The sequence below is a fragment of the Mesoplodon mirus genome, assembly GCF_964341445.2.
Source record: "Mesoplodon mirus genome assembly, chromosome: 12".
NCBI lineage: Eukaryota > Metazoa > Chordata > Mammalia > Artiodactyla > Ziphiidae > Mesoplodon > Mesoplodon mirus.
The window spans coordinates 1,416,374-1,441,529 of record NC_138988.1 but is presented as its reverse complement, the minus strand read 5'-3'; the positions used below and the strand labels follow the sequence as shown (position 1 = coordinate 1,441,529).

Below are 25,156 nucleotides of genomic sequence, written 5' to 3'. Positions count from 1 at the left end.
AAGTCAATCAGTGAGAACAGTGATGCCTCCTTGACGAGCACAGACTGAGCCGGCGTGACTGGCAACTGCAGCTTCTGTCAACATCTGGACCACTTCCCCCATGCCCCCTGCTCAGCGCCTAACCATCCTGTCTCACAAGGAACAGAACTAGCAAACAGTCCCAGTTTTACGAGTCCTCCCATGCCACATTGGGACAGCCTTCAGTTAAGGGGAAAACGGGGAAATGTTTGAGGCAGAATCTCTCACGCTATCCAACAGGAGAGCAGAGTTACAAATATGGGTCAGAGGAGCAGCATCCAGGGCCCAAAAGAAACCCTGGTTTATCAGTAGCCCACCTGGACCTGGAGGGGCTGGGGCTTCAGAGCAATCTCAGACCCCATGCACATCTCCCTCTGAAACCCCAAGATGCCACGCCAAGCCCGGGTGTTCTGGGCACTGTGCTTCAGGAGATGCTGATTACGACGATAATGATCATGAAAGTATCAGCAGCTAAAGAACGCTTCCTGTTTTGCGTCTCACAGGCACTGTGCTCAGCGCTTTCTCACTCAATTCTCCACCAACCCTAGGGAGCACTTTCCTTCCCATTCTGCATGGGAGGAGAATAAGGCTTTAGAAAGGCTGGGCTGCCCAGGATCATGCAGCGTGCTAAGAAGCAGAGCTGGGACGAGAGCCTAGATCCCGAACTCAGTGCATCTAGAAAAGTCACGGCCCTCCCACGAGCCCACCCCCCAGCCCCATCCAGGGAAACTGGCAGCTTCCACTGTGGTCACATGGCTGGAGCAGGGGCATTCCCCATGCTGGCCACCCAAAGACCCATGCATGTGCCAGGCACTGCCATGGGCACTTGGGGTACACCTGCAAAGACACAGGTGTGGCCCTGCCTTCTGAGAGTCTAGCCTACATGGGACAGCCCGCCCTGGGTCTGACTGGTCCTGTTTTGTGGTGGCAGAAGCAGGTTTCCAACTGGCTCCAGCTTCCATGGACCTGTCCCTCCTGCCTGGGTTAGCAGCTGGAACCTGGGGACACGGGGAGCAGTCATGACAGTCACACAGCTCTGCACTGAAGAAAGCGTCTCAGTCTAGGATGGTCTTCCCCTGGGGAAGCTCTAGGGAATTTACTGACCGTTCCTGCTTAAACAAGAGCCTTGTGCGTGTGAAACTCCTGGGAAATTGGTGAAGAATAGCTACCAAAATGCATTCTTTGAATCCACTGGGCTTCCAGAAGCATAGACAGTAAGTAAAATAGATGGATTTCTATGTGTTATTTAAATGTCATCCCTAAATTATATCTTGGGAGTGGCTGTTTTCTGATATGCTCAACTGTGGGTGAAGCAGGCGGAGGGTTCCACCCTTACCCTCCAAGCTTGGGGAAGAAACTGCAAAGCCTGGGTACCAGAGGGTGGACTCTGCACACACCCCCTGCAGTGCCCAGCGCATGCCGCTCTGCACAGGGTCGCGATGCATGCAATGCACACGTCCCACACGTGCCGTGGGCTCTCCATCCCTAGTGCCTCCTTGGCAGACACCTTGGGGGTCCCACAGAGACACAGACCTCAGTGCCCCCACTCTCCTCCACTGACTCTGAAGGCGGGGGGATGAGGTCACGGGGATTCTTCCTCGCCACCAGGCAGACATCATAGCTGTCGTGCATGAGGGCGTTGACGGCCACGACATTCCACTGGTTCTCCCAGGGGTCCAGCTCCAATATCTCTTTGGAGATAACTTCGTGGCGATCTGAAAAACAGCAAAGGAGGAGGACAAAATATCAAATGTCACGCAGTGTTAAATTCAGAGGTCATCACTGCTATTAAACAACTTCCTCTAAAAGGTATTATGCAGCAGAAATTAATTAACAAACAGCCGAATACTGTACTGTGGAAGACACCGTGTTCCTGATGTTTAAGAAACCAAGAAAGGCCACGTGACCACTCACATTCAGGCGTTACTCAGACACAGTGACAGGGCATACTGTTGTCTAAAGCGGAAGGGGTGTTCCAGGGTCGTGTTAGCGATTTATTAAAGATACCAGCAAGGGGGGAGACTATCCTTAATTCTGCACCTGTGAGAGGAGGTCTCACGACCTCGTGTGAGCCACTGGCCTCCCTGAGCTTACGTTTCCTTAACTGCAGATAGGATGCTGGGACACAGCCAGGGTCCTTGCAGGAGACAGATGGCACAGTCTAACTGGGCAATTTAAGAGAGTTTGGAAAGGTGTGGGCAACATTTAGGAAGACCCACGAGGGATGGCACAGCCCCCAGGACTAAGAGCAGCTGGGCCGTTGCCACCTGAAAGGCCGCAGGGGGAGGGGTGGGAACAGGAACTTGGAGAGGGCAGCTGCCTGGAGCTTAGCCATCCCCAGGGACCCTCCTGGCAACCCCGCAGAGGGGTGGGGAGAACAAATGCCCTTATTCTACCCTTCTTTCTCCCAACAATTCTGGCTAAACCCAGCCAGAGTCCAGAGGGGAAAGGAGCCTGTGAATGCAGCTCACACAGGTCGGCTTTACAGGACACGGAGTAAGATAGAGAAGGGGTGCGTGGGTTGGGAGGGCAGATGGGAGATTTCCAGGCCAGACGACTGTTTCACAACTTTATGATGATAAGAGGAGATAATGTATGGAAAAGTGCCCAGTCCTGGCATATAACAGTCAATACTTGAAAATGGTCTATGTGTGCTTGTAAAGGATGTGGGTTTTATAGTTGTTCATATATGTCCGTTAGGTCATGTTATTCAAATCTTCTACATATTTACTGCTTTTTGTGGGCTTGTTCTGTCTGTTACTCAGAGAGCTGTGTGAAGCTATCCCACTAAGATTATCGATTTGTCTATTTCTCCTTTTAGTTCTGTCAGTTTTTAGTGTACACATTTTGAGTCTGTTATTAAGTAAATACAAATTTTATCATTTATAAATTTATCATTTAATTGACCCTCTTACTCTAGAATAAGTTCCATTAGAATTCTTTTGACTAATATCATAAGTAGCAAAAGGTACAATTTTAAAGAACATTCTGATAATCTTTGTCTTTTAACTGGAACATTTCATCTATTTACATTTAATGCAATAACTGATGTATTTTGGTTTAAATCTAACATCCCATTTGTGAACCGTCCTTGTCTCACTCGTTCTTTTCTCCTTTAATGCTGTCTTTTAGACTGAGTGTTTTTTATCATTCCATTTCTTCTCCTCCACTGATTCAGAAATTATAAACCCCATTTGTATTCGGTTTTTTTGGCCACGCTGTGTGGCTTGCAGGATCTTAGTTCCCCAACCAGGGATCGAACCTGGGCCCCGGCAGTGAAGGCACTGTGTCCTAACCACTGGATCTCCTGGGAATTCCCCCCATTTCTATTCTTTTGGTAGGGGTTACCCTAGATTAAAAGTTGCACACCCAGTTTACCAAGATCTGATTAATCAATACCTTGACCGTCCTCTTGGAAGGCCTTAGAATAGTTTAATTATATTTACTTCCCTCCCAATTTATTAGCCTTTGTTGATGTGCATTTCCTTTCTATCTGTAGACTCTGAAAGGCATTATTATTGTTGTTCTGTATGGTAAATGCTCACAGAATGACCCACGTATTTACACTTGCATTGCTCTTCATTCTCTCCTGCATCTTAGACTTTTCATCAGGGTCAGTTTTCCTTATGCCAAAGCACATGCTGTAGGGGATGTCTTCTTACGGCAGACTCCTTCAGCGTTTGTTTGTCTGAAAATGCCCCTTTTCACCTGCGTTTCCTGAATGAACCTTCGCTCCAAAAACACCAAACAATAGTCATAGCTGACACCCACTGTGTGCTTACAGTGGGCTGTGTGTGCCGTGCTTACTGTGAGCCGGCTGCGCTGACATGTTATATCTCGCCACCCTGTGGGGCAAGCGCCAGTTCACCCCTGTCTTCAGACTAAGGGTTGAGACTCAGAGCACCTGCCTACAGGCACACGGCTAGAAGTGGCAGAGCCGGAACCCCCACCCAGATCTGCGATCCTCAAAGCCTGCGCTCGAGACCACTGAGCCCTTTCGAATGAAGAAGGACGTGGTGGGACTGTGTTTCCTGCAGCTTGTTGATGAGGCAGGAGGAGACAGGCCCTGTGGGACCCAAAGCTTACATGACTTGGGAGGCCCTCTTTAAGGAAAATGTTACAAAATTAGGTATGGAAGTGAGTATTTACTTTTTCCAGCTCTATTGGGGCACAATTGACAAATAAAAATTGTGTACATTTAAGGTGCACGATGTGATGACGATTGAGATGTGCACATGCTGTGAAACCATCGCCACAATCAAGCTAATTCACACACCCGTCACCCCGCATGGTTACATGTGTGTGTATGTGTATGTGTTGAGACCACTTAGCAAATTTCAGGTATACAATACAGTATTTTGTTTGTTTTTTTGTGTCCACGTTGTGCGGCTTGCAGGATCTTAGTTCCCTGACCAGAGACTGAACCTGGGTCATGGCAGTGAAAGCACCAAGTCCTAACCACTGGACCGCCAGGGAATTCCCAGTATTATCTAGAGTCACTGGCCATATATTAGATCCCCAGAACGTCTTCACTTTATAAAGGGAGGTCTGTAGCTTTTGACCAATATCTCCCCATTTCCCCCTCCCTCAAGTCCCTGGCAATCACCATTTCTCCTCTCTGCTTCTGTGAGTTTGATTATTTTGGATTCCACATGCAAGTGAGATCATATGGTACTTGTTTTTCTGTGTCTGGATTATCTTACTTAGCATGATGTCCTCCAGGTTCATCCTTGTGTGGCAAGTGGCAGGATTTCCTTCTTTGTTGTGCTGAATAATATTCCATGGAATATAAATATATATACACCACATCTTGCTATCAGCTCCGTCCAATACAACTCTGTGATAAAGGAAATGTTCTGTAATCTGCAGTGTCCAATACAGAAACCACTAGACACATTTGAAGTGTGAGACTGAGGAGCTGATTTTTAACTTTTATTTAATTGTAATTAGCTTAAATTAAAAACTTACGTAGACACGAAGCTCAAAATCTTTTTTTCCTTTAGTTTTGTAAAAAAAAATCTTTTGGGTCTGTGACTTTCTGAGACAGGTGTCTCAAAGTCCATCCAGTTCTTGAGGATTATCCATTTATCTTGTGGTTTGTGTAGTTTCTGTTTTATATGTCTCTGAGTTGTGTTGTTAAGGGCAAAAGGAATCTGCTTGTTGAGTCCGTTAGAGTTCCTGGCGGCACCAGCAGACACGAATTTTGTCTGGCTTTAGCAAAGTGGGGATTTACTGAACGGAAGGTAGCTTGGCAGCTTGAGGGCAACTGAGGGGTGTGGGTGGCCCAGTCAGGCTGGGGGCTGCCACTGGCCTTCTCGCTGTGGCTGCTGGCAGGCGTCAGTACTGGAAACCACCATTCCCCGCAGAGCCCTGGCGGCGAGAGGCTGACGGGTCTGACCCAGGGGCCGCCCATCGAGGGGCAGACGTCCAGGACGACCGTTTCCTCTTCCTGCCCGTCCTCCTGTTGAGGTGGAGGAGCCTTCTCTGGGTCCTTTACTGCCGGTGTCTTGGAACATGTGTTTTACCACTCCCACACCTGGGTTTCTGTTTCGTTTTGTTTTGGTTTAGCTGGATGAAGGCTTGCAATGTCTTTATTCAAATTAATGCTGGCTGGGGCTTGTAAAATTTTAGATTAGGCAGAGTTTTCTTCATTAATTTTGTTTCCTTTTGCTCATTTCGGTGTTTATTGGGGAGACATATTTTTTTAAACGATGTATGCGTATTACCATCTTTCCTAGAAATCTCTTTAATTTACATGGAATGAAAATTACCGCATTAGTGTCAAAGAAGTAAAGAAGGTAATGAGTGAGCTTTCTTGACTGGGAAGGGGAGAGTGTACTGAGTCGTCCCAGACTTGGGTGTGGCCGGGGACTCAGGAAGAAGGCACCCCGGGGATCCGGGCTCCCGCCAGGACCGCCTGACAGGGCACACACGCGGTGGGCCGTCCCGGTGCTCTCCTAAGCTCCCACCCTAACGGAGCTCAGAGAGCGAGCTGTGTACCTACCCGTGTGTGTGAGCCTGGGCTCCTGAAACGTTATCCTCTCACAAGGAAGAAGAAACCGGTGGCTGAATTCAGTGTCAGCTCGTTTCAGTTCAGTTAATTCTCCAAAAACAGACACTTAATGCAACAGCATCTTACTAACTCGAGGAGTCAGGACCTCTCCCTGAGGCCGGCCGCCTCCAGGGGTCAGCAGTTGAAAACGTTATTTTATACGAAGCAAATAAAGAATTCGCGTGAGCGTTTGAAGATGAGAATGCCAAAGACATGCTGTGGGTGTGGCAGACGCCTCAGCTGTAGCCCCACGTGCCATAGGGCTGCTCCCTGTTGTTGGATATACTCCAGTGGACAAACTTGAGAAGCACCACCTTAGTCTAGATCTCATCATTCAATTCAGTGAGACTGTCAGAAAACTGAAAGCGTGGGATATTTTTTAGTCCCTTATAGAGTTTTTTTTTTTCTGACGTGCTCTTTGGTGAAATGCTGACTTGCATTTGATTTATTACAGGAATATTATTGAGGACATTTCCCACTGCCTTATATGAGGCTAAGGGGAGAAATTCTCCACGTTTAAAAGCTGTGCCCCTCTAGCAGTGGTTTATTCCCCTCTGAGGACACTGCAAATCCGTAGCTGGGCGTGTGGTCCTTTCAACTCTGGCCTCTAGAGGGACCAGAGATGAACTGGTGGTCCTCATACAGCCAGTGCATGAGAGTGCTGGCGACTTTACCCCCATCTGGCTTGCTTTTTTTTTCTCTTAATTTTTTTATTTTATTTTATATTGGAGTATAGTTGATTTACAATGTTGTGTTAGTTTCAGGTGCACAGCAAACTGAATCAGTTATACACACACATACATGCCCTCTTTTTAAGATTCTTTTCCCATATAGGTCATTATAGAGTAGTGAGAAGAGTTCCCTGTGCTGTACAGTAGGTCCTTGTTGTTTATCTATTGTATATATAGTGGTGTGTATATGTTTTTATTTTCCCTTCATTCCATTTCCTGATTTTTTTTTTTTTTTTTTTTTTTTGGCTGCGTTGGGTCTTCGTTGCTGTACACCGGCTTTCTCTAGTTGCGGCGAGCGGGGCTATTCTTCGTTGCAGTATGCAGGCTTCTCTCATTGTTGTGGCTTCTCTTGTTGCGGAGCACGGGCTCTAGGCTCGCAGGCTTCAGTAGTTGCGGCACGTGGGCTCAGTAGTTGTGACTCGTGGGCTCTAGAGCACAGGCTTAGTAGTTGTGGTGCACGGGCTCAGTTGCTCCACGGCATGTGAGATCTTCCAGGACCAGGGCTCGAACCTGTGTCCCCTGCATTAGCAGGCGGATTCTTAACCACTGCACCACCAGGGAAGCCCCCTGATTTATTTTAATTGCTCTTATTGTGTCGTGTGCCTCTCTATAAGCCATGTCAAGTTCCATTGCATTTTGAATGAATAGGTATGTGAGTCAATCATAAATCATAAAACGGGTTACTGAGCGCAGGCTGACCTGGCCTGTCCAGCTGGTGGGCTTGTCCTCAGGTGGGGGTGTTACCTACCCTCTCTAGTGAGGTGGAGCCAGCGGTCACCAGAAAGGGTGATATAGCTGCCTCCGACTCAAGCAGGAAGGAGAGGGTGATGAGTGTAACCAAGGCGCGATCACAGTGAGCACCTCTTAGAGGAGGGACCCGGTTTGGGCAAAACCAGAACCAAAGCCACACGACCGTCTGAGGACGTGCAGTTGCCTCTGCGAACGAGGTTGGGATGGTGGGGAGTCCTTTGCAGCCCCCTGCGGTACATCAGCATACTGTAAAATCACGTGGCACAGAAACAGTCTTCCGCTGTCTGGAAATTCAGTTAGTTAATCAGAGATTTTATATTTTCCACCGATTGAAGGAATGTATGTACAAAACCACTTTGGATCAAGGGGTAATTGGCATCCCAAGTAATGACTATAAACAAACTTCTGAGTATTCTGGGCCTTTTTTTTTTCCTTCGGCCGTGCCGTGCATTGCGCGTGATCTTAGTTCCCTGAACGGGAATTGAACCCCTGCCCCCTGCACTGGGAACGTGGGGTCTTAACTACTAGACAACCAGGGAATTCCCTGGGCTTATTTATAAGAAACATAGAATGTGTTTTACCCTTCGAGATACACAGGAGTTCAAATAGGAAATGGTGCTTTCAAGAAAATTAGTTTTTTATTTTCTTTTTCTTAAGAAAAATACTTTAAAAAATGAGATTAAGCAAGTGGAAGGTCTGTGAGGTGAAATGATTTGATAAAGACCACTGTATTGGGACTTCCCTGATGGTGCAGTGGTTAAGAATCCGCCTGCCAATGCAGGGGACATGGGTTTGAGCCCTGGTCTGGGCAGATCCCACATGCCGTGGAGCAACTAAGCCCGTGCACCACAACTACTGAGCCTGCGCTCTAGAGCCCACGAGCCGCAACTACTGAGCCCTCGTGCTACAACTACTGAAGCCCGTGCACCTAGAGCCCGCGCTGCGCAACAAGAGAAGCCACCACCACAATGAGAAGACCACGCACCGCAACAAAGAGTAGCCCTCACTCACCACAACTAGAGAAAGCCCGCACGCAGCAACGAAGACCCAACGCAGCCAAAAATAAATAAATAAATAAATTTAGATATTAAAAAAAGACCACCGTATTTCATGTAAATATCAACACACTGGGATTCAGGTCTACTATTTTATTATTTCTTTCATGTTTTGCTCCTCTCTTTCCCCTTTCCTTCTTCTTTTTGGATTATGTGAATATTTTAAATATCCCATTTTAATTTATCTTGAACTTTTAAGCATACTTCTTTGTATAGTTTGTTTTTTGGTAGTTGTTCTAAGGATTACAGTAACTTTTAAAAAAATATTTACTTATTTATTGATTTTTGGCTGCATTGGGTCTCCGTTGCTGTGCACGGACTTTCTCTAGTTGTGACGAGCGGGGGCTACTCTTTGTTGTGGTGCGTGGGCTTCTCATTGCGGTGGCTTCTCTTTGTTGCGGAGCATGGGCTCTAGGCATGCGGGCTTCGGTAGTTGTGGCACGTGGGCTCAGTAGCTGTGGCTTGCGGGCTCTAGAGCGCAGGCTCGGTAGTTGTGGCACACGGGCTTAGTTGCTCCGTGGAATGTGGGATCTTCCTGGACCAGGGCTCAAACCCGTGTCCCCTGCATTGGCAGGTGGATTCTTAATGACTGCTCCACCAGGGAAGCCCAGGAGTACAGTAACTTTTAACAGACTATTTCACTGATACTTCATCACTTCAAGTGGGTGCAGGAACCCCCCTCACTCCCATCTAGTCCCTTAGCCTACCTACCCCGTTACGTTTAATTGTCACCACAAGGGAGACAGCCCTCTCTGTGTAGCACTAACCCACACTGAGAACACTATCAGACAGTGTTAAAATTTTTGCTGTCGACTGCCATTCATGTGCTGAAGAACTGAAGAGGAGAAAACTGTCCATTATATTTACCTGGGTGTTCACTATTTCTCTTTGTCTTCCTGGATTTGTGAGGTTCCAGGTTTCTCAGTGATACCAGTTGCCTTTCATTTGAAGAATTTTCTGTAACTTTCTTTTTTTAGAGCAGGTCTGCCTAATACGGTGTATTACACTGATTAGTTTTTGTATGGTGAACCAACTTTTCATTCCTGGCATAAAGCCTGCTTGGTTAGAATGCATAATTCTTTTTGTATGTTGCTACATTCAGCTTGCTAGTATTTTACTGAGCATTTTTGCAACCGTATTCATAAGGGATATTGGCCCGTAGTTTTCTGGCATGTCTTTGTCCAGTTTTGGTATCAGGGAAATTCCGGCTTCATAGAAAGAGTTGGGAAATGTTCCCTCCTCTTCTATGAAATCTGTAAGTGTGTGAAGAGTTGGTGTTATGAGCTCTGATCTTTTGGAAACATAATGTTGGCTTCCTCCCTCTGTGCTGGGGGTGGGGAACAGAGTTTTTGATTCTGTCTTTCCTCTGCTGAGTCAAAGAACTCAACAGTTCTGTCAAGAACTGTGAAGAGTCTTAGACTTGGGCTTCCCTGGTGGCGCAGTGGTTGAGAGTCTGCCTGCCGATGCAGGGGACACGGGTTCGTGCCCCGATCCCGGAAGATCCCACATGCCGCGGAGCGGCTGGGCCCGCGAGCCATGGCCGCGGAGCCTGTGTGTCCGGAGCCTGTGCTCTGCAACGGGAGAGGCCACAGCAGTGAGAGGCCCGCGTACAGCAAAAAAAAAAAAAGAGTCTTAGACTTTACAACACGAAACTCCTGGTCATAGCGGAAGGACGGGGTCGCTTGTAGCAACAGCAGCAGCCAGTGTGTCTGCATTTTAAAAGTACTGAGCCGCAAATCCCACAGGGCAGCATGGAGAGTGTCAGGCGACACCTGTACAATCAGTGGGCTGCCTTGTAGGAGGGGAGCCCTAAGCTTAGGAACCGGAAGCTTTTACAATGGCCCTTGCCGTGGAGGGAGGCACTGTCTCTCTTTTCTAAGGTGGTCTGCTGTACAAACACGCTTGAAAGGGTCTTCCGGAACAAAGGCAGGCAGTGTCTCTGCTCCCAGGTGCTCAGAGATTCATGAGACCCACAGAGGATTACCTCCCTGCAGGCTCACCTGCTGATATTTTCCTTAATACTCCCCTCATTGTTCCTCCCTTACATGTACTCTATTTATGTATCTCAAATTTGCTTTTGTTTTATCAGTTATACATGCACACGATTTAAAGAGCCAAACAGCTTAACAAGGTTCAGGCCTTAAAAATGGTTGTCTCCTACCCACCTCCCCATTTTCTGCCTTTCAACCTGGCTGGTTCTTCTGGCACTGAACACTGTCATCTGTAAATAACATATTTTATACTATTGCAACTTCTTTTAAAAAAAATTATTTTCTTTATTTTTATTATTTTATTATTTTCTTTATTTTTATTATTATTATTTTTTTGGCTGTGTCGGATCTTAGTTGTGGCACACGGGCTTCTCTGTAGTTGAGGCGCTTGAGCTCAGTAGTTGTGGCACGCGGGCTTAGTTGCCCCGTGGCTCGTAGGATCTTAGTTCCCTGACCAGGGATCGAACCCACGTCCACTGGACCATGAGGGAAGTCCCTTCTTGATTTCTCAGATGAAGCCATGCACTCCTGACTTCCACTGTAGAAAATGTGGTTTCAGCTTTCTACCACATCCCCACCGTGTCTGCCCCACTCCCCCGAACGGTTGAGGCTCCGTGTTTACCGCTGACATGACTAGACGTGATTGTTATCAATGCTATTCACACATGACCGTGTGACACACACTCCTTTCCTGCACAACTGCTTGTTTCCTCTCAAGTCAATTGTTTTATTTTTGTTAGTTTTCATCGCTCTTCTCCAAGTGTCTAAATCTTGCAGAACATGAAGATTTGGTCAGTTTTCTCTTCTGCAAGTCCCCTCCCCCAGAGCCTTTGACCAGCTGCCTTCTGAACTGGCTGTTCAGGCCGCTGTACAAGCTGTCATCCCGGGATCTCCCCTCAATGTCCTTCCCTCCACTGTGTTTAATCCTGTTTCCTGGCCCCCTGTCCACTAGTACTTGGCTTAGGTGTTCGTTTTCGGGAAGCAAAGCCTAACAGAAGGGAGCACAGGAGATAAATTTCGGGAACATTGCATGTCTGAGACCGTGCTCCCTACACTTAGAGGTTCAGCAGGCACGGAAGTGTAGGTGGAAGGTAACTTTCCTCCAGGGCTTCTGAAGCATTAGCTTAAGTTTCTTCTAGCTTCCAGTGTCACGTTTCCTAAGTGTGGTGCTGTTCTGATTCCTGACACTTTCTACGAGATGAGTCCTTTCTCTCTGGCAGCTTTCAGGATCCTCATTTGTCCCTGGCGTTCTGTGACATTGCAGGGATGTGCTTTACTCTGTGTCTGTTTTCTTCCACTCTGCTGGGGATGAGGTGTCTCCTTTCAACTGGTAATTTTAGTTCTGGGAAATTTTCCTACTTTATTTCATGGATGTTTTGTCCCTCCATTTTCTCTATTCTTTTTTTTTTTTTTTTTACTGAAACTCCTATTCAACCATGGGACCTCATGGACTTACTTTCTCTTTCTCTCATTTTCTGTCTGATTGCTTTTTGCTCTGCTTCCTGAGAAGTTTCTTCCACTCTACACTCCAAGTTTTCTATTGTATATATAATTTCTGCTATCATATTTATAACCTCCAAGACCTCTTTTAAGTATCCTTTTCCTGTTGTGCTGACACACGTTTTCTTTCATCTCTCCGAGGATGCTTCTCCTGGCACAGCCTGTTTCCTCCAGGTGCTTTTCTTCTTTTATGTTTTGATTTCTGCCTTTTCTGTACATGCTTTCCTCAGACGTCTGATGATCCCCAGCTGTTTGCTCATCTTTAAGAGAGGGATACCATGGAAGCCTTTTCTGTGAGGTCCTCTATGGGGTGATTTGGCTTTGCCTTATTTTGGGGCTGGTCAGGTTCCCAAAGAATAATCTTCCAGTCTCCTGTCTGGAGGTTATGGCTGCCCACGTCTGGGAGCCATAAAAGGAAGAAAGCTGATGATCTCAAGATTCAGGATGTAGCTGTTCTCTTCAGCTCCCTGTTTTTAGTACTGATTGCCTGCCCCACCCCAATCCTTAGCTTCGGTCTTTGTTGGGGTGCAGGAGGGGCTTTATCTCAGTGTCGAGGGAAGGGCAGGAGATTGGGGTCTTCCCGTCTTGCTGCTGTCCTCGTGTTTTCAGCGTCACCTTCATTCCCTCTTCCAGACTTGTCCACCCCCAGGACTGCCTGGGGTTCTGTGGTTTGTGCTTCCTTTTCCTGTTGCCAGGTTAGCCCTGAACTGTCTCATGTCTGGGCAGTTATTCATCCGTCTGCTTTCCTGCTTCCAAAACTGTGTTGCTGTTGCCCTCTCTCCTCTTTGTTTGACTGTGTTCATTCCATTTACTGTCATTTTCGTGGGACGTGGGAGAAAATTGAGGTGTTCAACCTACTCTTTTAACCAATATGCAGTTACTATGTTTATTATGTGTTTTGGTGTCTATATTTCCCATCAACTGTTGAGCATCTCAAAATTGTAGCCCAAGTGCCTCTAAACAGTTTGTTTCAATACATTTTTATGGAATTAACTAAACAGATTAAAAGAGTACTTTCTTGACTGTGGTTTTTTGAGTAAATAAATGGGATGAGTAGGTTTGTGTCACACAGGAGAGAAAATTCAGTGCCTGTTTTTAGGTCTGACGCTGAGATCTCTAGTTCGTAATGGGCACGCTATTATACAATTGTTCTGTTTTCCATAAAACCCCATTGACAACTCACTCAGCTAATCCCAGACAATCTTCCATCTTAAAACCAAATAATTAAAAGGGACTTTGAGAGCTCGCATAGTAAATAAATCCCTTTCCCTCTGGCTGGAAGCATTATGAGTCCATTACAGTTCCAAGAAAAGACATTGGCTCAGAGCGTGAGTTCAGACATTCTTGAAAAACTGGGGATATCAATTCTCTAACTCAATATTATACAAAGGAAGATAAGACAAGGAAACAAGACAAAAGGGAGTATCTTCTAGATCCTTAGACACTAATTACCCCCCACTGCTCTGGAGGTCCTGAGGCCGCCCTCTGTATTCTCTGCCCTTCTCTTCTGGTCAAGAGAAAGCCCGCAGCCAGGGCATGGAGAGCAGGGCCCTGGCGGGGGGTGTGTGTGTGTTGGGGGTGGGGGGTGAGTGGTCCAGCACCCGGGCGCTCTCCTGTCTCCTCCAAGGCCTCCTCACTCACGGGGCTCCAACAAGGGTCTTTACAAGATCTCCTTGCCCTGCCAGGTTTCTTGCTACTGTGACAGGTTACTACCTTTACACAAGCATGTGATGTGTAATATAAAAGATACTAGAACCGTTAAAAAAAAGTTTTGTAAAGTTATCTGAAGAACAAATAGAGAAAGAAAAATTGAAGCTTCTTATCATGGGGACTTTCAAGAATACAAAAACCAGTAAATAGGGAATTCCCTGTCAGTCCAGTGGTTAGGGCTCCACACCTTCACTGCCAAGGGCCCGGGGTTCGATCCCTGGTCAGGGAACTAAGATCCCACAAGCCGAGTGGCGTGGAAAGAAAAAAAATCTAGTAAATAAAGCCCCTGTAGCCATTATCCAGCTTTCACAATGACCAACATTTCACCAGTGTTGTAAAATCTATTCTTGCCCCCCATCCCCTTTCACTTTTTAAAAAATATTTGCTGGAGTAGATTAACACAAGTTCCGGACAGCATATCATTTTCATCCATAAAAACTTCTACACAGTCTCTCATCGTTCATAACGTTTTTCCTTTTTCTTCCTCTTTCATATAAAACTACAATGCCATTATTATTGTGACCTAACAAAATTAACCATTCCTTAATATCATCTAATACTCCAGTCCACACTCAAATTTCCCAGATTACCTGAAAAATATCTTTCTCCAGAAGATTTGTTTGAATCAGGAGCCAAGTAAGGTCCACTCATTGTATTGGGTTCATCTACCGCCTAAGTCTCTTTTAATTCCTAATGAGAGCTTTATTCTTTAACTTACATATAATAACGTGCTTTAAAAATGAAGGGAGGTGGGCTTTCCTGGTGGCACAGTGGTTGAGAGTCCGCCTGCCAATGCAGGGGACACGGGTTCGTGTCCCAGTCTGGGAAGATACCACATGCCGCGGAGCGGCTGGGCCCGTGAGCCATGGCCGCGGAGCCTGCGCGTCCGGAGCCTGTGCTCCGCAATGGGAGAGGCCACAACAGTGAGAGGCCCGCGTACCGCAAAAAAAAAAAAAAAAAGGGAGGTGTATAGCAGGCTTGGTTTTGCTGCAGGGGCAGCTCTATTTTAATTGGGCATGCTTCCAAAATTATAAGTACTCCTGGGGCATGTTTTTCCTAGATATGTCCTGGCCTAGTACTTCTATTAGGAAGGTTAGAATTAAACTGTTAGTCATTTTTACTGTAACTGCATTCTACCTTACTTACTGATGCAACTAATCAAACTTTGGAGACAGTTACTTATTAAATTTGTGCATATTTAAAAATCTCCCTGGACTTCCCTGGTGGTCCAGTGGGTAAGACTCTGTGCTCCCAGGGCAGGGAGCCCTGGTTCAATCCCTGGTTGGGGAATTAGATTCTGCATGCCACCACCAACAGCCCGCATGCCTTGACTAAAAGATCCGGTGTGCCACAACTAAGACCCGGCACAGCCAACCAAAATAAACAAATAAATAAACAAATATTTAAAAAAATAAAATAAAGAATAAAAATCTCCCTGTTACTTTAAAAAATTATAAATCCGTACTGTAGATTGCAATGATGGTAGCAATTAGATATGTGGAAGCTGAGTTCGGTAATAAACACGTAGATTAGGTATTATCTTAGAAAGGCTTTCAAGCAATTTATTTCTCGTGTCAGTAGTGGGGAGTAAGAGAGTTTTCCGAGGGCAGGATTTCAGTAAAGATCAATAAATGCAGAGCTAACCCCCCGCGTTTCTGGTCATTCCCCTATTTCCATGTGTTCTTCATATTTTTATTTATTTTTTAAAAAATACTTATTTACTTATTTATTTTGGTTACCCCAGGTCTTAGATGTGGCAGGCGGGCTCCTTAGTTGCAGCATGTGGGCTCCTTAGTTGCAGTATGCAAACTCTCAGTTGCAGCAAGCATGTGGAATCTAGTTCCTCGACCAGGGATTGAACCCGGGCCCCCTGCATTGGGAGCACAGAGTCTTATCACTGCCCCACCAGGGAAGCCCCTCTCTTCATATTTTTAAATCTCTCCTTTAGTCCTGCAATCTGGCATTAGCCTTCCCTCCCCCATTTCTCCTCTTGTCGTGTTCAGCTCACGTTTACTGTGTGTCTGCTGTGTGCCAGACACATTACAGACCAGATCTCACCTAATTCTTATGACAGCCCGTGGAGGGCGTAGCCCCACTTTGTAGACGTGCAAACCCAAGGTCAGAGGTTGGTGAGTTGCCCAAGGTCACTGCTTTTGCCAGTGCCCACCCTGCTCTTAGGATTGTTCGTTGGGTCAGTTAAGGGAGGTCAAGATCGACATAAAAAACTTGACCAGTACCTGCTCCGTGGAAGCCCCCGCAGACGTACAGCTTCCCGTCCACGGCTCCTGCGTTGGTAGAATTGGTGCGAAGTGAGAGCAGGGGGCTGGGCATGGGTGGGCCCTCCCTCCAGAAGTCCCCGTCTGGGTTGTAGATCTCCACCGTGTCAAGGCACTTCCGAACCTGACCCTTGTCTCGACCTATGCAGCCGATTCCACCTGCAGAGGGTGACACAGAAAGGAGGTGACCAGAGCTGAGATGTCCCCGTGGGCAGTGCCCCCTTTCTGCCGGGTCTGTATCTCAGGCTCATGGATCTTGGTGTGCTTCTGTTGCCTGGTGCTTCTTCTGAGATAATTTGTAAGCAATGGTAGTGTCTACTGTGGACTCCATAGCCAAGGCTAATCTCGTTTTATCCTTAATGTTCTATCTGTTTGTGCTCACCCATGAGGCTGATTCCACCACAGGCTTTATAACCTACAACATCCAACACTGGCTCACACAATAACCCTCCCTTTAGAGGAAGAATTTCTGGCTTGAATGTGAGGGTGACACAGTTCTGACATCTGCCTTCCTGTTCGTTATGATTCCACAGACCTGGCTAGAGAGGCAAACATCCTTTCCATCCCCATCATTGCCAGCCTGTCTCTCCTTCTCTTCTTGTTTATTTTATTTTATTTTTTATTTTTGCCCGCTCCGCACGGCATGCGGGATCTTAGTTCCCCGACCAGGGGTCGAACCCGGGCCCCCTGCAGTGGAAGCGCAGAGTCCTAACCACTGGACCACCAGGGAAGTCCTTCTCCCTCTTTTCTTAAGTGGCAGGAATTTTTCCCCATTACAGCAGGGCCAATCTTTGGTAAATTTCAGGTTTGGGGGTCAGAGGGAAGCCCCAAACACAGATGCGTGATGCGTCTTCCATTTTTGAGCGACAAAGTTCATTCAGTAGATATTCCCTGATTACCTGTTACACGCAAGGCAGCATGCTCGTGATGAGGAGCTGAGAAAGATGAGTGAGGTATATTTCTTGCCGTTAAGAAATTAATGGGGTGGGGACTTCCCTGGCGGTCCAGTGATTGGGACTTCGCCTTCCAGTGCAGGGGGTGAGGGTTCGATCCTTGGTCGGGGAGCTAGGATCCCACATGCCTCGCGGCCAAAAAATCAAGGCATAAAACAGAATCAATATTGTAACAAATTCAATAAAGACTTTAAAAATGGTCCACATCAAAAAAAATCTTTAAAAAGAAAAGAAATTGATGTGGTGCAAAGGGCCACATTAAATAAACAGATAGCGACATCATGACAAGTACCTTAAAAGAGATACACCTTACACTCAGAAGTCCAGAGACGGTAACAAGTAGCAGAAATATCATTTACATAATTGTGACTTTAAGTACAATGCTCCATGGGAAAGTAATGGCATAAGAATTTCCAATCCACTGTAATAAGAAGCACAAGTTTGTAGGTGACCTTTTTTGTACCACAATGAAAGGTCTTAAATGTCAGGGCTGTATTTCCTGATCTGAAGCGTGGGTCCTGGGGTGGAGGTGAATCCCCTGGAAGGAGAGACAGTCCTCTCTTCGGTGACCTCATTCCATGCAGACCCAATCTGGTGACCTGGTCTACACGACCAATCAAAGTTGGGAGAGTGCTAGCCTCAGGCTACCCGTGGAGGGTCCTGGACGGGTCAGTGCAGTGGGTTGTGGGTGAGGGCTTGGCTCTGTTGTTTATAGCAACACCAAGACCAGAACCGAGACTGCTCTCATCACATGGCCTTTACCCAATGTGTCACTTAGAGATTAATCACATGACACCTCGTGGCATTTCCTCTTTTGTGTTATTTAATTCCTTTTCCCGTCATCATGCTGGTCGGATGGTCCTTCTGTCCATCATCACATGGTTTCCTATCTTCCTTCAGTGCTGCACCCCGGGACCTAGCACAGTGCCTGATACGTGCGGGTCTGGAGTGAATGAACCAGAAAGTTAACTTTCCCTCAGCTTCCTCTGGCCTAGTGGATGTCTTACAGGCTCACTGAGGGCAAAGACCACTTTTCACCTGTCTTATATCTCACAGTGCCTGACACACGGTACTCAGTGAATCCGAGAAGATTGATGGGAACAGCTTATTTTCACCCTGGCTGGGACTCACGCAGACATAAGAGGACTTCAGAGGGAACCTTTTTGTTCTTTGCCTGTGTAGCCTGGCCTGTTTCCTGTCTCAGTACGAACCCAGGGATCAAGGCTATAAACTCAGGAAGCTCTTAACTGCTTTCCCTCTTTTCCGCCTGGATAAATAATTTAGCCCGTTACCGTGCCAAGTCTGAGCAGCAGCGTTTCCAAGGAGGGGACACGCCGGCCTCAGTTAACTGCATACTCTGTTGTTCACAGGCCCTCTTCCAGTGTGGCACTGGGGCGGCTGGAGGCTTCTTAGTCCAACAAAAAGTGGAATTTCCTATCTGTGGAGCAGGATGGGCCTAAAGAAGAGGATTTATCTGTAGCAGTTGACCATGGCAACCACCCATCAGGTAAGAATAAGATGATTGGGCTACCTGCTCCGTACGAGATATTTTTCGGCTGGTTTATATTACGGGCACTTTAGAAGACCAGTAGTGGGGGCAAACAGATGAAATGCAAGTCACTCAGAGCCAGTCTGGGCACACCCAGCAGCCAGCAACCTGGGCGTAATCAGAAGTTCACATAAAAGCCCGCTAAGAAAGCTTCCCCAACATAAAGCATATAAAGAATGGGTATCATTCTCTCGGTTGTTGAAATAGAGTGCTTGTCATTTTCGTTTCCCTTTTACTAAGTGTATTTAATTATAATGTTCAGCCTTTACGCTACAAAACTAAACTTTTACATAGGTACCCTTTCTGTTTGGTTGTCAGACAGTTCACAGGCTCCACTTGGGTGACACGGGCTTGCAGGCTCTGCCTTTGTTTCTGACCGCCCGCCCCTGAACACACTCTCTGTCTCACTTGGATGTAATTCTACCACCAAGTACACTCTCAGCCCCACTCTGTTACCAGAGACTTAATAAGCTTAAACTGAAAGTGAATGCTGATTAGATAACTAATCAAATAAAAGCATGGTCTTTATTAATCAGTCAGCACCAGCACTACAAGAGAACTCTTTTGATCCTGGGGTAGGATCAACACATCTTTAGAATTTCAATGACATACCTCGTATCTTTAATTTATATGCCATCAGAACCTCTGAGCCTGACTTTGCTTTATTCAAAAACAGGCAAATAGGAGTTATCTTTGCAAGTCATACCCCAGTGGACCTCCAGTGCAAAATATATACTTTAGTTTTTTTTGGTGGGGTCGGAGGGTGTGGATTATAGAAGAAGATGCCTCTCTCTCCTCTTTATTTCTACCAAGATGAAGACCTGCTGTCTTTGTGTTTGGTGGTCATAGAGTCTTTCCCTCTGCAGGGCGTGGGAGGAACCGTCTCCCCACACCAAGCCTGGCCGGGCGCTGGCAGAGGGCGGGGGCGTGGTCCTTCCCTGACATCCTGTAGGACTTGCTGTCCATGGGGCCTTGAACACAGTGGGGCTGGTTCCTGACATCCTTCTGCCTGCAGTCCGGCCTTCAGGTGGCAGGCTTATTCTTTCCTGCCTTCAGGTGGCAGGCTGCACCCCAAAGGGGATGGTGAGTCTGGAGCAGTTCACACCAGCTCCCAAAGTTGCGTGCATGGCTCAACAAGCTTTAATAATATATTCACTGTTGAAGGCTCCCATGGGCCAGGGAAAAAGCATGTGGGCTTTTGGAGACAGACCATGGTTCATATGCCTGTGTCACCACTTATAGCTGGACAACTTTGGTCAGTATAATTTCTCTAAGTCTCAATTTTCTCATCTGTAAGTTTCGGATAATAATTCCAATTTCACAAGTTGTTGCCAAGGATAACTTATAGGTAACTATGTACAGGCGGAGGAGGGTGAGGAGGATGGACGTGCGCTGTAAACTATTCCCAAGTACTATGATGGGCATTTCCTTTTAGTTCTTCCCATGCACTCCATGGGATGGTCATTCTTCCTCTTTCGTGTTCCAGGACGTTGTGTAAGTAATGCAGGGCTCACTGAAGCCACTCATCTTAGGTTTGCTCGCTCTCAGTTTAATTGTCTGCTGCATCTATGATTGATGGCTGTAGGGGCGAAGCTCTCTTAAATGTTTACTTTGAGGTTGGATAGAGCCAATCAGAGGCTGAAGGGCTGAGAAATAAGCTGAGCCTTCAGGTGAGGAGAAAGTTTCACTGACACGATGGATCAGAGTAATGCCCTGGTCAAACATTCGAGAAGGGTAGGAGCTGTCAGGTGGCAGCATAGGAGACAGGCAAGGATTTTGCAGCCTGTGGGCTTCCAGGAGTGAGGCTGCCCCTGTGTCTGGGTGGAGGGGCTGCCCTGGCTCACGGGTGGAAGACGGTCTCTTCACGCTAATATAATGCTCGCGACAGTGTCCTCCTCACCCTGGTCATCTGCTCTCTGGTTTTCTTCTTCACTCATTTCGGAGCTCCACATTTGGAGCCTAAAGCCCTAGAAGACATGACCTAGCTTCTTGTCCCTTCTTCGGGCTCTCTTGGGTATTTTCAGAAAAAAAGCCCTTCAGGACAGGGTGGAAAGTAGGCTCATCTGCCTTTTACAAACTTCCGGGTCACGCCGTAGGTCTAAGCGTGTTGGGCTCACAGGACACGGTTGGTGGTGCTCTCTCATGCGCGCGCACCCTTTTCACCCACTAACCCCTCCCTGTCCTTCGCCAGCCTTTTCTTGCTAAGAAAACGTCCATCTCCATTCTGTTTGCTCCTCAAAACAGACGACCAGGAAAATCAAATGAAAGAGCTGAAAGGGCAGACCAAGTCCCACTGGTTAGAGCCTGGATCTGCTTGATTTTGGAGAGAAACTCAAGTGCTTGAAATGTCTTATCATTTCCAAGAGGAAATGTAGACAGTTGACCAGAAAGTTCTGGCACTGAGCCTTGGGTGCCAAATAAGCTGCAATTACAGAATCGCTGTCCCGTCTGTGGCTGATTCCGGATGACCCCTGGGCTTCCGTCCGGCCCAGCCCTGGGCCTCGGATTTCAACGCGCCTCGCCCGTCAGTTCTTTCCAATCCTGGGCCCATCTTTTCCTTGTTTCTTCCCAATCCCGCTTCCCCAGCCTGTCCTGCAGGTCCAAAAGCTGAGCCCACAGTGGGGGAGGGAGAGTCTGGGGTCATGGTTGGGAGCCCGAGTGCAGATGCCACAAGCTCAGACTAATGTCACACTGTCCCCACGCCTGCTTGTCACCCAGTTCTGCCGACAGGACCCCTCAGACATCTCAGGCCTGTCCCTCCCCCATAGGTGTACAGAGCTTTGACGACCGGCCACCGCACTGCCCAGTCCTCACCTTCCTTCCCCTCCCATCGCCCCCCGCCCCCCACCCCCTCATCCCCAGCACCCTGTGCTCCAGGCTCTGCCAGCTGCCTGCAGTTCCCCAAGCAGTGAGGTTATTCATCTCCAGGCCTTCGCTTAGGCTGGTCTCTGCCTGGACTGGCCTCTCCTCCCCACCGTGACAAACTCCTCTTTCAAGGCTCAGCTCAGTAGCCCCCCCAGGAAGGCCTTCGTATCTCTGCAGGCGGCCATTCCCTCCTTGAGCCTCTGCTGCCCTCTGAACAGAGACCAAGATTCCTGTAAATAGCGCTGCTCTTACTTATCTCTATGTGCGTTTCCCTATTTGATTAGGTGTAAGTCACCACAGGGCAGAAGAATGTCTGATTCACATCTGTGCGCCCCACGCTTTCCACCCGGGGCAGACAGTCAAGAAAAAATAACTTAACTGAGAGCATGAATGGACCAGCTCCTCACCTGCATCCCGGGTACTTTTTTTTTCTTCTTACGCTCCTTTGTCAAAACAAAAAGCGATGACGAGCTTTCCAGAATGTGTCAAGCACTGAGTCCAAACAGCTGAAAACTCACTTCCTGTCAGATAATAAATATTATCTTCTTAAGGATATAGGACTCTCAGCCCAGATATGGAGAGAAATTGTTGGTGTCTGTTGTTGGGCTCATTTTTCCCCCAGGTCTGCCTGCCTGAACCATCACTAACCTCCCTTAACTTGGGCTGGACATAACCTAACAGGACACAGGCCAAGTTTATACTAATACTTCTCTCAAGTGACCCTGCAGAGAACCATTAATCAAATATATTCCACACCTTGCAAATGTAGATGCACAAGATGTCCAGTATGAAGGCAAAGTATGCATCATTCTGTTCCCTGAGTTTCTTCTAAAGGAGGCTTGACAGTATGTGCTGAATAACTACTATAGAAAAAAGGTCTTGGGACTTCCCTGGCGGTCCAGTGGTTAGGACTCTGCTGCTTTCACTACCGGGGCCCATGTTTGATCCCTGGTTGGGGAACTAAGATCCCACAAGCTGCATGGCATGGCCAAAAAAAAAAAAAAACATCTTAGTAAGTCTTTGGTATATTTATCTTTTGTGTAAATAAAATGATTTACAGAAAGTGATAATTTGTGCTCATTTCTGTATTTACCTAAGAACAGGTGAAGGAAGGGAGTGATTAAAAAAAATGATCACATGTATAAATAAGGATAAAGTAGTTGAAGATAATACATTTTACTCAAAATGACAGGATTTTAAAATAATTGATATCTTCTTCAAAACATCAAAGTTTTTCCATTTCAAGTCTTCATGCTGTTTTAAAACATATATTACGTTATTCCCCGCTGTAGTGAATTGACGATTTCAGATTTAATATTTTCTCAAGGATTCAGAAGTAACAATACAATCTGTTTTCACAATATGCTATGGACATAGATGGTTCTATACACTAGGCTACATGAAGACATACCTAAGATTTGCTTTGTTGAACAAAATTCTTGCTCTCGGTGTGGCTTTTAGCAATTTGCCTCTTTTCATAAAAGCAAAGCATAAAACATGTAGTAGCACAAGGCTTTGGCTGTGTTCCCTTAAGCTTTTCTGCAAACATAAACAACAAGTCAGAGGCCCAGATGACATCCTCCTAAGACATTTCTGATCTGTTCTCAGTAACATGATCATCTCTGTCCATCAGGGCTCTTCACACTGTAGAAGCTTCCGAACATTCTCTCATTTCAGCATCAAAAACACTTTAAGGGCTTCCCTGGTGGCACAGTGGTTGAGAGTCTGCCTGCCGATGCAGGGGACATGGGTTCGTGCCCTGGTCTGGGAAGATCCCACATGCTGCGGAGCGGCTGGGCCCGTGAGCCATGGCCGCTGAGCCTGCGCATCCGGAGCCTGTGCTCCGCAAAGGGAGAGGCCACAACAGTGAGAGGCCCGTGTACCGCAATAAAAACAAAAACAAACAAAAAACAAAACACTTTAAACTTCTAGTTAGTCTTAAGCAATCTGTAAGCATACTTTGGCTATCCACTTCATATCTGTACTACGTGTTAGAGAATAACAAGTTTAAGGTGTTTTTTTTTTTCCATAAGACAAGTCTACTGAGAAATCAAAGACAAATATGAAACCATTATAATACAGCATTGCAATTATACATTGATTGAATAGAGTGCAATTTCTCACTAATTGTCACAATGAAATGTGGAACTGTCCACTCTTTGTGAATTTGTAGGATGTCAGTGATGAAAATGACTAAAGCTAAGTTGCGATTTGAGAGCCATAGGCACACTTTGGCCTCTGAGAGTACTTATTTCTGGGTTCCCCACTGAGGGTGCCAGATAATCAAGGTGAAGATCCTTCATAGGATTAACTGCAAGTACATTTCATGGACACTGACAGCAAAAACATGGTGAGTCATTCAGTGTAGTTCAAATCCAAGTCTTTTCTCAGAATAAAGCAGACTCTGGCATTCCCTGGAGAACTTCTTTGGCTGTTGAAAAAGTACATTTCTTTCCTTGTTCAGCCTGAGCTTAAGAAGTATGTCTCTAAGCCCAGAACGTTCTTGGAATGAGTTCAGAACGTACCCAACAGCCTTCTCTGATGACCTGTGAGTGCAGGATGCTCTGACCAATGGCCTGACCTAGCTTCCTGGAACACACGTGCTGTCCAAGGGAAGACACCTTGCCTCATTCATCTCTGGGTCTCTCCTAAAAGCCAGCTCAGGGCCCAATTATGTACCATAGGCTTAGTCAATATTTTGAGCATATAAAACCTCCATTAACATGATGTCACCTCTTCCTTTCCTCACAGTATCAGTGTTTCTCAACGTGCAGTCCTGTGGGCATTCCCACCAGAATTGCCTGACGCTTCCCGCAGCTCAGATCCCCAGGTCCCACTTCAGACCCACTAGCCCAGAATTGGCCAAAGGTGAGGGCCAGGAATCTGCCATTTTAATGAACAGCCTGGGTAATCTGAGGCAAACTTATATTTATTAAAAAACTGTTTGGAATTTTATGTATTTATTTTTTAATGTTTATTTATTTGGTTGCGCAGGGTCTTAGTTGCGGCCGGCGGGCTCCTTAGTTGTGGCATGCGAACTCTTAGTTGCAGCATGTGGGATCTAGTTCCCTGACCAGGGATCTAACCTGGGCCCCCTGCATTGGGAGCACAGAATCTTCACCACTGCGCCACCAGGGAAGTCTCCAGAATTTTATTAAAAGAAAGAAAAAGGCAAAACCTTAACCATAATGAAACTTGGTCCTTGTATCTAAGAGCGTAATTCACCTCTAGACTGATCTCTGACACGCATTTACTGCAGTAACTGGAACCCTCTGTGTAACCCCCCTCGTGGTGCACAGGGGCAGGGCACTGTCCGCTGGAGAAAACAACACCCGTAGCCGCATGGGGAGACTTGCTATTAGCTGGCTCCTCGGACAGGGAAGTGAAAAGTCCCTGCTTTAAAAACTTCTCCACAAGGCCTGTAACTCTGATGATTTTTGAGGCTTTTGCCCTGATGGAAGAGCAGGATAGAAAGGTCAATTCAGTCAGCTGACGTTTGTAAGCATCCATCACGTGGAACAGGCCCGGCGGCTGTCAGAAGAGACACAGACCAGAGTGAGGCAGGGTGTCTGCCCCTCGATGGTCCCAGGAGCATGGGGAGGGCCACGGACAGAGGCAACGCAAGGATACATTGTCCAGAGGCAGATGCTTAAAAGCAGAGGGAAGAGCATAAACAAAGTGCAGAAGGGAGGCTTGTTCAGGAATG

The 25,156-nt window shown here is 46.8% G+C and overlaps 2 protein-coding genes across 2 annotated transcripts in view; one reads left to right on the top strand and one right to left on the bottom strand.

Moving 5' to 3' along the window:
- MGLL (monoglyceride lipase) overlaps window positions 1-25,156 on the top strand; it is a 253,365-nt gene that overhangs the window by 7,031 nt on the left and 221,178 nt on the right. The window contains exon 2 of the mRNA XM_082639168.1: window positions 18,407-18,543. The gene's annotated coding sequence lies outside the window, so the exon portion shown is untranslated. The remainder of the gene's footprint in view (window positions 1-18,406; window positions 18,544-25,156) is intronic.
- KBTBD12 (kelch repeat and BTB domain containing 12) overlaps window positions 1,504-25,156 on the bottom strand; it is a gene marked incomplete at its 3' end in the record, with an annotated part of 42,119 nt that continues 18,466 nt past the window's right edge. The window contains exons 4-5 of the mRNA XM_082638949.1: window positions 16,045-16,242; window positions 1,504-1,733 (exon numbers count right to left, since the gene is read on the bottom strand). Coding sequence (XP_082495075.1) covers window positions 1,504-1,733; window positions 16,045-16,242 — 428 coding nt within the window. The remainder of the gene's footprint in view (window positions 1,734-16,044; window positions 16,243-25,156) is intronic.